Source organism: Fragaria vesca, linkage group LG1, assembly GCF_000184155.1.
Source record: "Fragaria vesca subsp. vesca linkage group LG1, FraVesHawaii_1.0, whole genome shotgun sequence".
Taxonomy (NCBI): Eukaryota; Viridiplantae; Streptophyta; class Magnoliopsida; order Rosales; family Rosaceae; genus Fragaria; species Fragaria vesca.
This window is the reverse complement of record NC_020491.1, coordinates 6,910,964-6,926,771: the sequence shown is the minus strand read 5'-3', so window position 1 is coordinate 6,926,771 and position 15,808 is coordinate 6,910,964. Positions and strand designations below refer to the sequence as shown.

Here is a 15,808-nt window from a genome sequence, read left to right as displayed (position 1 = left end):
AATTACAAAAATAAGATTATGTTTCCTGATTACATAAGGATTGTATTCCTCTATAAGAAGAGGCCTCCTATTCATGAATCAAATACACAATCATTCTCTAGCTTGGTACGTACAACTAAAACAAACTAGGTTTCTTGACACTAGAAGATGAAGGTGATCGACAAAATCCTGGAGGATGAGAAGAAGGTGGTGTTCTCGTTCGAGTTCTTCCCTCCGAGGACAGAGGATGGGGTGGAGAACCTGCTGGAGAGGATGGATCGGATGGTGGCACACAATCCGGCCTTCTGCGACATCACTTGGCGGGCCTCAAATGCCGATCTCACTCTTGACATTGCCAACAAAATGCAGAACATGATCTGCGTGGAGACCATGATGCATCTCACCTGCACCAACATGCCCGTTGACATGATTGACCACGCCCTGCAGACCATCAAGTCCAACGGCCTCCAGAACGTTCTTGCTCTCCGCGGCGACTACGACAGCAAGTTTGTTCATATCCAAGGCGGCTTTGCCTGCGCCCTCGACCTGGTCACTCATATCAGAGCAACATATGGTGATTACTTTGGTATCACTGTTGCTGGCTATCCAGAGGCACATCCAGACGTCATTGAAGAAGATAATGGCCTTGCCACCCCCGAGTCTTACCAAAGTGATCTCGCTTATCTCAAGAGAAAGGTTGATGCTGGTGCTGATTTGATCCTCACTCAGTTATTCTACGATACTGATATTTTCTTTAAATTCGTCAACGACTGTCGCCAAATCGGAATCACTTGTCCTATTGTTCCTGGAATCATGCCTATCAATAACTACAAAGGTTTCATACGCATGACTGGTTTGTGCAAAACAAGGATACCAGCTCAAGTTACTGCTGCCTTGGAACCTATTAAGGACAATGAAGAAGCTGTCAGAGCTTATGGAATTCACCTTGCAACAGAGATGTGCAACAAGATTTTAGCTCATGGGATTAGGACACTGCATCTTTATACAATGAACATGGAGAAATCAGCATTGGCTATACTAATGAATCTTGGTCTGATTGAAGACGCTAAGATATCAAGGCCCTTGCCTTGGAGACGCCCCGCAAATAATGGTAAAGAAGATGGGGAGTCGTCCCAGCAAATTAAAGGAGACAATCCAACCAACTGTTCTACATAACACAAGTGTTTACCAGTATTGGACCTTTTGTACAAAATTACATTCAAGTATCAAATAAGAACTTGTTCTCTGTTGAGTAATTGATATGAACTAACATTAAAAAGACATGTACACATTACTTTCAGGAGATCAACCGAGTATAAGCTATCTACTTAAACGCCCTGGCAGAATTTCCTACTCTTAGCAGGAGAGGATACTTTCCTAATTGCTTGGGGAAAAGTCCCTTGTGTGTATTGCCTCCTTACACAAAAAGACTGCTGTTCATGCTTCTCCAGCATTTCGACTCAGCATGTATGTATGTAACACGCACTGAATGCTCACACTCTTGGTAGAAGTCATCAATTTACCCCAACTAAACCACTAAACATTTCAGCCTGCTATTCGTTTCAATTGCACTACTTCAATCAATTCCATCAAAGTTTTGACTACACTAACTACATTCTTCTTTCAGATATAGTACTTTTCTCGAGGTCCATGTGTGTTTCTTCATCGGAAAGAGTCACCTCAAAAGTCTCCTCAACTGATACCTCCGACTTATTGTCTTGATCATCTGATCTTTGGTGGAAGGTTTCTTGTATCTTTGTCACACCCTTCGTCACGCCCTTCTCCACTGGCCCCATTGCTTGATTTATGGTCAACACAACATCCTTGACAACCTGCAGATTGGCATACAATGTGCAAAATTAATATACAGAGAGAGATCTGTTAACATGTATGTATCCTTATCATATTGGCAAAATAAATACTTACATGATGACCACCTTCCATAACTATGTCCTGAACACTCTCTCTCACACTTGTTCCAGGAGCCTTGACCTGAGTTTCTTTTGTTTCAACCACAGCTTGTGTACTGTCACCTTCCTCCAACTTCACTACTTCCTCACTGGTTGTTTCAGTAGTGGTGATCTTCTCATACCCAGAAGTCAATGGAATGTAATGATAAGGTTCTGCCGAAAAGACAAACACATGTGCAACAGCTGCAATTGCCATCTGCCAAGACCACACACACGTTTAATCTGCATGGTAAGTTGGTAACTAAATAAGCTTTTATCATATAATAGTTTCAGCTGTTATCCTAGCAAGTTCAGCCAATGTTTCCACTTCACATTTCTAGAGAGAACTAGTTGAGAAAGCAACATACTTCTATACAAATCAAGAAATCCTGCAACCCTGTTTGTAGTTTTTCCTGGTTGGGAAGAACACCAAAAGAACACAACAGTGCAATACCCACACCTTGCCACCAAGTTGCAAACACAATAGCCTTAAAGCTGATAAACTTTGCAAGTGGCCTTATTGGTTGAAGTCTTTCATGAGTCGCATTATAGAATTTCACAAGGCAATACAATGCCCACATCTGGCTGAAATTCAGTACTATCGTGATGTACGGATACCTGTAATCTCATTTGATGAATCATACATAGCAATGTGTTATAGATAGTTGCACATATTTGCAATGGACACATACCCGTAGTACAACTTGAATTCCCCATTTCCATAGACGCCAAAGATTTCCAACACCAGTGCAAGGAATGCACACACTGTCTTCAGAATCATCTGAGCTATCCAGTAGATAGATATTAGACCCAAACAAGATGAAATTTATACGAGGGGAAAAAAAATGACTTACATATTGAACAAGACCGAATTTCACTATTGTGAACAAATATTTCCCAATAATAGTTGGTCGGAAGAAGAAGTCGCGAAGAGACCAGTGTGGTTTCCTGATATTCTCATCTTCTCCTTCTACCAATGCTTCGTTTAGGAGCTTTCCAGATTGATTTTCAAGTAATTTTACTACTCTGCTCTCACCTCCTGTGGAACATCCATTCATGAATCATAGATATGCGAGCTCTAATATCTAGAAAATCATCTGCTCATAGATCAGAAACGCAGAAACATACAAGTGACTTACCCAGACAAGCAACCAAGTAGCTTCCAAAAGAATACAAGGCAAACGCTTCATAACAGTTTCTCAGAATGTCACATGGTACAGACAGCTTTGGCTTCCACAAGGATATAATCTGGGTAAAATCGAAAGCCAGAACTATCAAATTGCAACGTTGTATGATCCCGGACTAACAAAGAAACTAACTAGAACATAAATCCACCGATATGAAGACACCTACAATTTCAAGTTTGCTTCTATGAAAAAACCATTCCCCAGCAATTGTCACATGGATGAGAAATCTTAATTTAAATACATATAGAGAAAGCATGTTAGAAGTTGGAAGTAAAAGTTGCTTTTACTAGTCACAAAGACAAAGAAATCAAGACCCATACCGAACAAGTCGCATAAACAGGTACCATGGAAACAACAAAAACCACCCATAGTTGTTCCTGCAAGGAAATCGATCAGCTAAGGAATTGGATGCAATCCAGTCGAAATTGAAAGCATGACTGCTTACAAAGTTGCACTTTTCCTACTACAGCATGGTAGAAAAGACACGAATGATAAACCAAAACTGGAAATTGCATATATTAAGTGACACATTCAAGTAAGCAAAAGCCAACACAAATGTCAGCAATAAAACCCAATTTTGAGTGCAAAGGAACTGACTGAAGGCTTGGTGTATGACTTGAGATGTCGAAGGATGAGAAAAAGAGAGAGAATGAGTGCCAAAACTGCGAAGGAAGCTGCAACTATTAAGGCCGGTTTGTAGAGATCTGCATATGTACTTCCATGGACTGTCGTATGTGAATCAGACGATGATGCCATTAATCTTACTTGCACATCTTTCCAGTAGAAAAAAATGCAAGATCACTCGCTCACAGTGAAAACACCAAGTGAATAATTAACCTGTAAACAGGTAAGTGATCAATCCTCTACCAAATTACTACTAGCAAAGTTTAACCAGAAACTATGATGCCGTGTGTAATAGTCCTAACTCCTAGCAGCTTTGTCCAGAAAATAACGACGAAAATCATACATAACTGAATCAAACTAGTCCAAAAGAGCGAGGGTGTGAAATGAACCAACCTTATCGGACGTGAAATCGTTCTCCGGCGAACTGTGAAGAGAATTTGGCCTGAATTGAACAAAATCTTAACGGATGAGTTCAAAGAAGAACACAACGGCCGTACTAGTTACTAGGCGCTGTATGTTATGCGTTGGGTTGTGAGGCCGACACGTGTAACTGTTACAGCAACTTATTCCGTGAAACCCATGACACGTAAACTACGACCTGTTACGAGAAAAACCAACCGGTGAAGCAAATAGGCCTAAACTCTAAACTGAACCCCTGTCGGTGGTCGAGTTGATAAAAGTTTAGCCGTACAGTTTTTTGTATTCGGCTTGTATCATTTTAAATATTAAGAGTTAAGAGAAATTTTAAATATACACCTTTAATATCTTAATACATATTTCTTACTTAATACATCATCTGTCAAGTTTTTTATTTCAGTATTATACTTAATATACATCCCAAACTGCCTAAAATGCCCTTAATGTATGAAATATTCTATTATTTAATATAATTAATGTATATTTACCATTTGGTACCTCTTTTTACATATTATTTCGTCTAATTTTTGCTAGAAATTTTTGGTTATCATCATTCAATTTATAATCAAATGATTATTGTTATATCCCAACTCCAAATCACTAATACAAGTTTTCAAAATTCACAAGCTAGTAGAACTGTAGAAGTACAGTAGCTATTGAACATAGATAGCTAGTTATTCGATAAAACATATCATGATAAAGATGCAGCACTCGACAATATGATATGCAAAATCAAACTAAAGCTGATATAGATATAAAAAAAAAAAACAACTCAAATGAATTGTGGAGAAGAGTTGGGTTAGGGGAGAAGACATGCTTTTGACAATTTTAGGGTAGAAAACGTTGAAAAGAATACTTCTAGAGTCTTTTTTTTTTTTTAATAATAGATGTATGTTTTGGTCATTTAATTTACCTATAAAATCTCAATAGAAACATAAAATAATAAAGATGTATATTAAGATATTAAGGGTGTGTATTTAAAATTTATCAAGAGTTAAATCTTAATTTATTCTTCGTAACTAAAAAAGAAGAAATAGTTTAAAAATATTCATATATTTCATTCCTGCTGAAAATTTACAGGGTTGACCTGGGATAGTCGAAGAGACCCCAAAACATTACAAGAATGTAGATCACTCGACTACGATTTAGAGCAAAATATTGTACTAGCTGTCTAGCTGTGCGTATTTTGATGCAATTTTTTGAAGAAAATGCAGAAGTTCCTATACACTACTCTACAAAGATTTATGATCCGCCATTTCCTCGACCACAACAAAGTTCTGCACAGCAACCTAGGCAGCCAACACAGGCCAAACCAGTAAAGAGCTGGGTTAATACGTTCGCACACTGAGGGTTTACATGGGAACAACATTTGATGAAGGCCAGGCAACAGCAGTTATTGCACATTGAGCCACAGCAGTTTGAAGTGGCTTTTATGAAAATTTCAGCTGCTTCTGGAAGCTTTGGTTCTTCGGTTCCTGGAAAAAGGTTGTCTGAAGTTGCGGTCACATTTCCAAAGCCGACACACAAACTGTGTGGCAATATCATTTTCAGGGTTTCGATATCCTTCTTCTTGCCCTGGCTTTTCTTTGAGGCCTATATGATGTTTATTAAGGAGAAGCCATTAGAAAATTCAAACACACCACTTGAAAAGAGAAAGCTTTACTTGTTAAACATATGCACACCTTCTGTACAACTTCTTCCTTTTGACATATGACCATGCGTGTATACTCACTCACAGCACCCGTATGTACACTCATTTTAGCTACCTGCCAATAGAAGGGATATGGAACCAGACTTGTAAGTACCATGAACTAGATAGGTGATGTTAGAGATGAAATCATCGATAAATTGTAACTTTTAAACTAAGGTGTAAGGACTGTGAGGCTGGATTTTGAAAGAATTAAATCATGGAGGATGGATGTAAGAGCACCCAATGTCTAACCTTATCCTCAAGCTGCTTGTTCTCTGACAGCCATGCCTGAGCAGTCAGTAACTCAATCTCTTCTTTTGCACATACCTGTTGCAGAAAAGGAAGAAATTGTCAAGAAACAAGACATAAGATATAGGGCGAGCATACTATGAGAAGATATATTTTGTGTGGCTTAGCACCAACAACTTAAGGGGACATGAAGTGAAATCATGTAAGCATGCAAAGAACTGTTTAATCGAATAAGAACGTAACAAACACCATCATTAAGGTTTGATGAAAGTCCAGAGCTAGAATAGCCAACTCAACTCAGTTGACATATATGGATATCTAACCAACCAAATTACTCTCCACAAATTAATGAACAGAAAATTAGCTTAAGATTAAGATCAAAACCCAATGCCTTACCCTGTGAAGAGGTATGTCCTTTGCATCTTGGAATTTCATGTCGATCACAATAGTCGACATATCAGCTGAGAATCCATTAACTTTGAAGCTCTCCGGTAATTTGCCTCGGAATCTCCCAGATACACTCAATGGACTCTCAAATGATAGGTCTGGAATATGGCAAGGAAACACCTATTGGATAAATTCAAAATATGTTATGATACATCAATGCGTTATTACTTGGTTGCAAATTCCAAATGACGCAGTCGGTCTATGTTTGAACTATTGCAGGCAGCAAAATACACAGCAAAATTGGAAATCATTAAACAGGTGTTCAAACTATCGCAGGCACATGCTATATCTTCTCAACATAGGACAAGATGCACTATATTGTACATTATCCCTGAGTTGATATGGGTATTAAAAGTCATTAATATACATGGAGAGAGGTCCGAGAAGTAATTCAACAAGCAAAGACGCAAAGCTTCGTCTGGGAAGACTTCATTGATAGTATGACACAAGTGTTTAAATCTAAAGAATGCTCAAAGTGTCATTTTAGTTCAACATACAGTCCAAACAGCACATAGGATGATGAGCATACCTCTACATCATCAAGATCGTCCAATGTCTCAATGGTTATATTTGTAAGAATCACAGATGAAGCTCTCGCAAATAGTTTCTGTATTCGACGCTGAACGAACTCTGAGCATGAGAAAATATTGAAGTGCATAAATAAATAGCAACTGGATTTATTCCATATACCTTTAGATAGAATGATGGATGCAGTGAAAGATCAATTTGCTAATGTTTATTGAGTAATATATGTTTTTTTTTCAAATGAAATATTTTTAATTGTGGCTCACTCATGACAACATTCTGTGGAAGTGAGTGAGAATCATATGATCTGAAGTCAAGTTTATAGGAATCTAAGGTCATGATAGCTTTAGATTTGATAAAACAGGGTACGCTCACACAAGTCCAAAATTTCTCATCACCTGAAGTACAAAACGTAGACCTAAGGGTAAATATTTGTTTCCAAAAAAAATATTGTTAACTGACCTATATCATAGGCAGCATCATGTTGGCCCCTTCCAATCGTTGCTAGCATCCGCAGGAAATAATGGTTGCAGAACGAACCTGGAAAATATATAGATAAATGTTAACCAGAAGCTGGAGCATAAACATTATGCTCTTAGCTAAAAGTGTACTTGAAGCAATGTGAAAAGTGTACTTGGAGCATAAGAGACGGACAACAAAGATGCTTTGATCTTGATTAATTGAAAGCATTCTTACAGAATATATAATCTGCAACTAGCACAAGACTCTATTAGCAGAAAAAACCATCACCTATTCCAAAAGTGTATATGCGAGGGGATATAGCATTGTCACTTGCAAGACGCTTTTTTATTACATCGCAGATTTGTCTCTCATCTTCGACTGCCCCATCAGTAACCAGGAATATGAGAGGAAGTGAACCATTAGAGTTGGATAGCATATCTATTGCCTGAAACAACACAGCAACAAAAGAAATGATTCAATCGCAATTGTTAATTAGTCGTTTAGATAGCTTACCATCAATGCAGAATATATAATATGAGAAAAGTAGCTATCCCCTCAAGAAGGGAAACTCGACGAATGACCATGTTTATTGGCAGTAATGTGCCACAATACATGACCATGTAAGAAACACATGGAAATTAATCATGATGAAACCATTGGTAAAACTCCAATTGCAAAACTGTATGCTGCAAAGAAGCAGGAGACAATACATAGGATGAGCATACCATGTTAAGGGGACGCAAAATATTTGTGTCACCGCCAGCAATAAAATTTATGCCTATCCACTCAATGGCTGAGTCGATAGCCTCCTTGGTAGCCGATTTTAATGATGTAGATGAAGTATAAGTCTGTCCATTAAAAGCTATAATGCAGAATGAATCCTCTGGATCAAGTTTAAGGAGGGCTTCCAATAGTGCATTCTTAGTATCCTCAAGTGGCTTTCCCTGCATACTTCCACTTATATCAACAACAATCACTATATTCCTTCTGAAACCCTGCAAGACCGAATCAGAGTGGTCTCAGGTACAACTTTGAACAACTAAACCGGATAACAAATAATTTGAAAGAACCTGATAAGTTCCATTGAACATAACACCAACCTTTCTACTTCGCTGGTTTCCTGGAAGAAGATAGACAGAGAAAATCTCTCTTTGATCAACATCATCCTTGGACGGTGACTGCAAGATAACAGCACCACGTATTTGGCTTGAAGAGACCTAGAAATGCATAGACATGTTAGCAAAATTAACTAGTTGAACTGAAACTCCCAAAACTTTTAAATGCCCTGCGTCAGTGGAAACCAAAGAACAAGCTGTTTTGCAGTCGAAGACCATTTATAAGTATATCTATGATTAATCCATACACAGTCAGAAAGAAGATTGCATATGAGCCTTACAGCATATGAGAAATGGAAGTCAGTTTTTGACCAATCGACAACATCTCCCTCGTACTTAAAACCCAGTTTACCATCTTGGCTCTGCATTTCCTGTAAAGTCACATAAAACCAGAAAAAAAGTTACCACCTCGGTTACTAAACTATATAGAAAGAAGACCTGTGAGCCATGATCAACATATCACCTTCAAAAGATGGCTAGCTCCCTTGAATAGAATTCCAGTTCCCAGACCAGAGTTCACATTCAATTGGATCTTCTCCTTTTTCAGGTACTTCTTTCCGGGTGGGACGACAAACTCAGGAAATGTGAACGGTACATCCAAAGAAAGCTCTCCATTTCGATAGAGTAACTTCTGAGACCAACTCATTTTCACTGTGAGATTGACTCCCCCATCAATCTTGACAAACAAAAAGCAGCCCACATTTCAGCCAACATAATTAAAACAGCACACAATTCAATTTCAAGAACAAAAAAAACCAGTTATAATCGTTACCGGCGGCATTGTCAATGTGAAGATATGAGGCTTAACATTGAGAAAGCCTCCTTCTCCATGAGGAACCTTGCTCAAATCCGCCTCGTCTTTCGATTCAACTAACTTTGTATAGAATGATTTACCAGAAATTTCAACCTCAACACCTAGAATTGAACCCTGTTAGCCAAAATGTACATTACTTAACAACATTTTAAACCAAAAAAATTCAATTCAATTCAAAAAAATAAAAATAAAAATTAGAAACCCTATAATTGAAGGACCTGTTCACCCATAGGGATAGCAATGCGGCAGCCGCAGCTCCTGGAGCTCTTGACGCAGTGGACCCTCCACGACCCGGTGACCCGAATAAACGCGGTGTCCATGAAGCAATCGACCTCCAGGTCAACCCTGTTCATCGGAAGCGGAATGAGCGCCGGCGGGTCGCACCTGCCGTGCACGTGCGGCTGGTAGCTCGGGATGTCCGGGTTGTCGACGATCGTCGGGTCGGAAATCACGGCGTAGACCATCGGCGACGTAGGGAGGTAGGTGCGGCCGGCGACCGATTTGTGCATGGCCGGCGGCGGCTTGGGCGGCGACACGGACCGGTCCTTCCCGAAGTATAGGCGTTTGGAGAGGCGGAGACCGTCGTCGACGGCTTTGGAGAACTCCTCGGCCATTTCGGACGATCAGCGTCGTCTTCGTCGGGAAAACGGTGTCGTTTAACGGATCGGAGGAGATCGGTGGCGGCAAGGAGAGAGAGGGTTTGGTTTATACAAACTCCCGGAAAAAGTGTGAGAGACAGTTGCGTTTGACCGTTGGGGCATGCATTTTGTGATTCTATTTTTTGAATTTTTTTTATTTTTTTTATTTTTAGATTTCGGGTTGTGGAGCTTAGCTGGCTTCTTGAGCAATGGACTGGCGCCACGTGGTGACTCATCGGGGGAAACGGGCGTTTGAGGGCGGCAATTGTGACATGGGAGATAGTGAAACGGCGGCGTATCGGGGAGGTTGGGTTGATTGGGACGTGGAGGAGGGAGGAGACGGCAAGTGGCATAGGGGTTTGAGGGCTCAGGTGGTGATTAGCTGGCGTTGTTTTCTTTTTTAAGTGGGAATTTTTGGTGGAAGTTACGTTATTGCCCAATGAGGAATAACTTAACGAGGAAGACTGAAGAGAATTGTTTTAGTGGGGTGTTGTATTGTTGTTTATTAAGTGGAGGATCTTTTGTCGGCCAGAACCCTTTACGTGAGTCGTGAGAAAATTCGAGAGAAGTCGATGTAGGTATTGGATTGATCGTCATTGACCATAACAGCTTAAAGCAACAGGGATGACGTAATTACATAAGTAATATATATAGTTGTCTGTATTTATATACAGTTGTCTGTCGTAAATTGTAACACGTTGACACGTTTACTTGTTTGGAATTAAAAAACTCATACATCAAAGTTTGATTATTGAACCAAAAAAACTCATACATCAAAGTTTGATTATTGAACCAACTCGCCCTAGGTTTTGAACTCCACATTGTTAAGAAACTTTCGTGATGGGAACTACTTTTACTTAAATTCTATTTCGTGTTGATGAATGCTACTTGATTTCCTTATGAAGTCTTCTTGATTGCATCTGTGGACTCTAAATTTTATCATATAACGTTCAGATGCCAAGGCCCAAGCAAAACATAAAGCATGTGTTTACTTCTAAGTTCGAAACTAAACGCGGCTAAATATGGCCCAATCAGCTTGATATAGGAACAAACAATCTCCCTAACAATTGCTATCTGGCAGTATGCAGCAACAGAAGCTGTATATTTGACAATTGACACTATGGGGGTACATATTTGAACAAAATTTCACAACTAAACTAGTCCTCTCCCTCTAACCAATGTATTGAAGCTATCACTTGCAGCATACTAATGCTCTACTCAGGTTCTCAGGCAGATACTGTTGTGCTTACTCCGACCCCAATCTAAGGGTTAACAGAATCTCCAAAACTGAAGGGAGTCGAAAACTAGAAACGTTTGATGGATCCATATGAATCTTAATGTTCACGGTATGTAACTTCTCATCTGACCAAAGTCAGCATCTAACTTCTATGCAGAACTCTGTTGCTGGTCTCTCCCCTTCATTGATTCTGCTTCATTTACAGCGTTCAGATAGCACCACAGAGGCCTTTGGCCATCTACCTGACCTACAGAACCCTTTTGAGGTATTGGATACATGCCTCATCAGCATCAATTGCATGGGGCTAGATTTGGTTAAACAGAATTTCATTCCATGTATCAGGAACACCAGGTAAGCACCAATGCAGACAATCTTGCATTCCCGGTTTGGCTGTGAGACGGAAGCGGGATATATGACCCTCATCCCGAAGCTGGGATAGAGCTGTTATGTCCAAGATCTTAACCCCTGTTCCTTTCACTGCGCCGGCAGCAGATTCATCACTAGACTCATCTTGCAAAACTTCCTTTCCTACTGACATGGGATTGGTGTTGTCACAGCTTCCTCCAGTATTCCAGTCCCCACCAACAAAATGCCTAGGTGAGATGGATCGGTAAAATACTTTGAGACCTGGATATTTTGGGAGCTGTGAGTTCACCCAATTAACAACACTGTAGACAGTCAGATTCTTGGCCTTCCAAATCATCTCTATCTTCCTGTCCTTGTTTGGCTGTCCTCCAACATACATCACCCAGCGGTTAGCTTTGAGCTTCCCACGATTCCAATGGTGCCCTGTATTGAGGACCATAACATCAAATTTATGAAGATATTGGACCAAGAATGCTGGTGGTCGATCAAGGTGCATGGCATAATCAGTGGCTGGGTCTGTTGCATTAATAGGCTGCACATCACAGAGGCTTGCTGACCAGTAATAGAGGATGGTGGTGTTAGTGCTTGGGAACCGATAAGCCCACCCATTAGGGCGAACGTCGCCTCGTGCTTGGGCTATCCCATACTCCATCCCCACATCTATGACATCATTTCTCTCATTACCACCTGTAACCATGCACATTAAAGATTGGAACTGCTGTCGACCCAATGAATCTCCAACAAAAGCTAGCGTTTTGTCTTGCATCCTGAATGCAAAATACAGTTAACACATTAACATAATTTGCTAGGTAATAGAAGTAAGAAGAAGGAAACAAGATCAATTGCTCAAATGAACAACTAGTTGAAGTACAAAAGGATGCAAAGCCTAAATCTAAATCAGTGTTTCTTTTCTTTTTTTGGTATACCCGTCCAAAGAGGTTAAAATCTAAAAATTTCAAGTAAGGACTAAAGAAAATCCTCAAATAGACAGGCCTGCACCAATAATTTTGTGAAAGTTCATCCTAGTTCTCCAACTTCACGGATGTTGGCTTTGTTTAGGAAAATTGTTAACTTGCTGTAAGAGTGAATTGCATCTCGATTAGATTTATGCTAAAAGATTGTAATACCTTTTCAAGAACTTGGAGCCTTCAAATTCTTCCATTTGGCAATCTTTCGGCTGCCATCGAAGCATCTCATACGCAAAATCTGTGCGCTGTGTCAACCGGCAAGCCCACATCCCTGACAACCATTGCTTACAGCCAAACCCAGAATACACTGGCGGCTTATCACCTACAACCCATTTTCCTTTTGCATAATTGCAGCCTGGAATAATGTCAAAAATATAACAATCAGTAATGTAATTCCAATATGTAACTTTACTAATAATAATGTATCAACAACATCCCAGAACCAACCGATAATGGGTGTATTTAGCTTCTCTTGACTGACATTTTTCATTAGAAAGCATAGAACCTACTCACCTAGAAGACACTTGGGGAAAGAATAATTTCTTGGATAATTTCAGTGTTTAAGTGAGGAAATCCAGTGCAATAGATGGCGTTTTTAATGAACCTGAAAGACATGAATCTCCTACCTGGATTTTCCTTATGAGTAGTCAATGTATCCTCACGATTCCCCCCAGTGGAGATATTTGTATGAGCAAGATCTATTGGTTTTTGTAGGTCTGAATTCTTCTCCTTTGGTTTTTCACTGTGTCTTTTATCAACTGACGTCCTCTCTTCTACGTTTGATGTTAAGGATTTGCCTGCACCATATGATACACAAAGGTTAAGTCCAACTTATACCACATGATGCTCAAAGCAGATAGATCTGCTCGGATTGTATTGGTAAAATAAGACACATTTGATTAACCATGCATATGAATACTGACATCATGAGCCGATAAATTCAAGAAGTCCGCGACATTCATGCTGCTCAGCTTGAAGAAGCTTGAGAAAGCACAACAACAATACTAACGAAAGCACAACTATGGCCAAATATAAACTCTTCATCACCAAACTACTCCCAACAAAGTAAAATAGAAAAACCACATTATCTTACCATTGTTCTCAACACCATTTGTCACTTGATCACTATTAAGCCCATCGCTTTTATGAGTGTCCTGTCCAGAATCTACTGTAGTTCCTAACCCCGCACGAAATTCTTCTTTCTGAGCATCCCTCTCTGCTAATGCCGGTACACCCTTATCTACATGTACCACTTGTTCCGAAGACCTATCTACAGAAACATCCTTCAGTTCTGTACCACACACAATTCCAACACATACTCTCAACAAACACATAATGCAACACTTCCCTAAACCGGAACAAATAAACTACTTAAGACCAACCTGGAGACAGCTGCAACCGGGTTTCGGGCGGAACCACAGTAGTAAGAAGCGGAGTTTTCTCCCATGCCCACAATAGAATAGTTGTCGACATGAGCACTATAGTAATCAGGGAGATTTGTTTACCCTTCAATCCATTAAACCCTCCTTTCATTCCTAACCTACATAATAACAACATGAAATTAATATCTCAAAATCACAACACAGATTCTGGGTGTTCTTTCCATTATAGTAAAAGTATCAAAATGCAAAACCGCAATGCATCTAACAAATCCAGGATCAGACAAACACGTTGTTCATTTTTCAGCAGCATGCAAAATCAGATCAAGTTAAACTGTTGAACAAACAGGAAAAAATAAAGGTAAAAGAAGCCTGAAAATAGCAAAAATGGATCTAGAGAGAATCACTGGGGAAATGGGTACCTGAAAATAGCAAAAGTGTCCGATGTGGTAGGTGCGAGGACGCAATCTGTGAGCAGAATGTTTGGCTTTTTAGAAACTGAGAAGAGTTTTTATACACAAGAGAACCATGGATTTGAGGAAACAGTAGAGCTCAGAGACAGCAAAAGTTGGGATTGTAAGATGGAAATGAGGACAAATAGACGGAGATTGAAACGGTGACGTGAAGGATGAGAAATGGGAAATGAGAGAAACGAAGGGGCGGACGTTTTATTTAACGGTGGAAGTTTCGCAGACGGTGGAGGAATAAAGGAGGAGAACAGAGGTCGGTTCCACGTCGTTCGTCGTTTTCATGCTAGAGGAGTTTCATGTGTTTGTATTAAATCTGTGTCAACACTTATTAATGGAATTGACATTTTTGATGTATTGGATTTTGAATTTAGTCAAATTAATTCTGAATATGTAAACTGCTGGGTTTTTTTTCCTTTTCAGGTGTAAATTGTTGGATCATTTAACAGATAAATTGTTTTGTTTAATCCGCATTTTAATAAATGTGTTGAATTGGATAAATTAAATGAAGTATATTAGTCGATCGTGCTTGTACTGATTTATTAGTACCGTAATATATCGTTTTGTTTATAACAAGCGTCTAAACCCTAAACAAGTACTAATGAGTTTGAACTATGAAGATGTAAATTTTGAGTTTGGAAAGTTAGATTATAGCGTATTAAAACAATTAAAAAGATAACACTAAAGTCGTGTTTAATTCATGGAATCAAGCCAGTGGGAAAAGAAAGTCATTACTTTTAAAGTCATTACTTTTCATTGTTTGGAAACCAAAGGGAAATGAAAATAGTTTCCACATGAAAGGAAAATTGGGTGGAAAATAGTTTTCTCCCCCCACCCTAAAAATTCACTTTCGTTTCCTTTGTCAAAGGAAAATTCAGAGATTTCATTTCATTTCCTTTATATTCCTTGAACCAAATTAGGCCTAATAGTTATTATGAGATTATGGTAATTGTAACAAAACTTTATATGAGGTTACACGAGCAGTTATGTCTATGTTTGTCCTTATTTATCGGTGGCAGACAACAACTAAGTGGTTCGTTCTTGATTTTTTTTTTCTTTGAGCGTGGTACTTTTCCTAACTAATATTCGGCTAGGTTTAACAAGGCTATTATATGCTCGTGGATCTAGTTTTAATTCAATTAGATGCACATTCATATTCAATAACGAAAAATACATACCTCATGAAAAAGTAAAACTTAACATGATTCATATTGTGTTTTATTGATTAATTATATACATACCTAGGTTCAATTTTCATGATGGTAAACTCATATTGTTACTCTGCATGTAGAGAA

General features: G+C 39.1%; 4 protein-coding genes across 4 annotated transcripts; 1 reads left to right on the top strand and 3 right to left on the bottom strand.

Annotated features, from left to right (window-relative positions):
• Positions 1-147: 147 nt before the first annotated feature.
• Positions 148-1,155, top strand: LOC101292060 (methylenetetrahydrofolate reductase 2-like). The gene has a single exon (XM_004288946.1). The coding sequence runs from the start codon at positions 148-150 to the stop codon at positions 1,153-1,155; it is 1,008 nt and encodes a 335-aa protein (XP_004288994.1).
• Positions 1,156-1,320: 165 nt separating this feature from the next.
• Positions 1,321-4,213, bottom strand: LOC101300479 (transmembrane protein 184C-like). Its single transcript, XM_004287602.1, has 9 exons — positions 4,133-4,213; positions 3,713-3,952; positions 3,436-3,492; positions 3,068-3,176; positions 2,783-2,967; positions 2,621-2,709; positions 2,297-2,546; positions 1,906-2,145; positions 1,321-1,811 (listed from the first exon to the last, which is right to left on the bottom strand). The coding sequence occupies exons 2-9, from the start codon at positions 3,869-3,871 to the stop codon at positions 1,590-1,592; spliced, it is 1,311 nt and encodes a 436-aa protein (XP_004287650.1). The 5' UTR covers positions 3,872-3,952; positions 4,133-4,213; the 3' UTR covers positions 1,321-1,589.
• A 1,135-nt stretch (positions 4,214-5,348) lies between these two features.
• On the bottom strand, positions 5,349-10,072 carry LOC101300180. Its single transcript, XM_004287601.1, has 13 exons — positions 9,677-10,072; positions 9,417-9,572; positions 9,108-9,320; positions 8,926-9,015; positions 8,630-8,746; positions 8,255-8,524; positions 7,818-7,974; positions 7,530-7,607; positions 7,072-7,172; positions 6,492-6,662; positions 6,099-6,173; positions 5,839-5,922; positions 5,349-5,749 (listed from the first exon to the last, which is right to left on the bottom strand). The coding sequence occupies exons 1-13, from the start codon at positions 10,070-10,072 to the stop codon at positions 5,399-5,401; spliced, it is 2,259 nt and encodes a 752-aa protein (XP_004287649.1). The 3' UTR covers positions 5,349-5,398.
• Positions 10,073-11,109: 1,037 nt separating this feature from the next.
• Positions 11,110-14,140, bottom strand: LOC101291763. Its single transcript, XM_004288945.1, has 5 exons — positions 14,050-14,140; positions 13,761-13,958; positions 13,294-13,464; positions 12,827-13,022; positions 11,110-12,466 (listed from the first exon to the last, which is right to left on the bottom strand). Exons 1-5 carry the CDS (start codon positions 14,138-14,140, stop codon positions 11,638-11,640), a joined length of 1,485 nt encoding a protein of 494 aa, XP_004288993.1. The 3' UTR covers positions 11,110-11,637.
• Between the last annotated feature and the right edge of the window lie 1,668 nt (positions 14,141-15,808).

Coding starts and splice junctions, on each gene's coding strand:
- LOC101300180 (XM_004287601.1), bottom strand. CDS start 10,072: ATGGCCGAGGAGTTCTCCAAAGCCGTCGACGACGGTCTCCGCCTCTCC. Junction 9,016..9,107: donor GAGCTAGCCATCTTTTGAAG/GTGATATGTTGA, acceptor GTGACTTTACAG/GAAATGCAGAGCCAAGATGG. Junction 7,608..7,817: donor CATATACACTTTTGGAATAG/GTGATGGTTTTT, acceptor TATATTTTCCAG/GTTCGTTCTGCAACCATTAT.
- LOC101292060 (XM_004288946.1), top strand. CDS start 148: ATGAAGGTGATCGACAAAATCCTGGAGGATGAGAAGAAGGTGGTGTTC.
- LOC101300479 (XM_004287602.1), bottom strand. CDS start 3,871: ATGGCATCATCGTCTGATTCACATACGACAGTCCATGGAAGTACATAT. Junction 2,968..3,067: donor CTACTTGGTTGCTTGTCTGG/GTAAGTCACTTG, acceptor GATGTTCCACAG/GAGGTGAGAGCAGAGTAGTA. Junction 1,812..1,905: donor TTATGGAAGGTGGTCATCAT/GTAAGTATTTAT, acceptor GCCAATCTGCAG/GTTGTCAAGGATGTTGTGTT.
- LOC101291763 (XM_004288945.1), bottom strand. CDS start 14,140: ATGTCGACAACTATTCTATTGTGGGCATGGGAGAAAACTCCGCTTCTT. Junction 13,465..13,760: donor AAATGGTGTTGAGAACAATG/GTAAGATAATGT, acceptor CATATGGTGCAG/GCAAATCCTTAACATCAAAC. Junction 12,467..12,826: donor GGCTCCAAGTTCTTGAAAAG/GTATTACAATCT, acceptor TTTTGCATTCAG/GATGCAAGACAAAACGCTAG.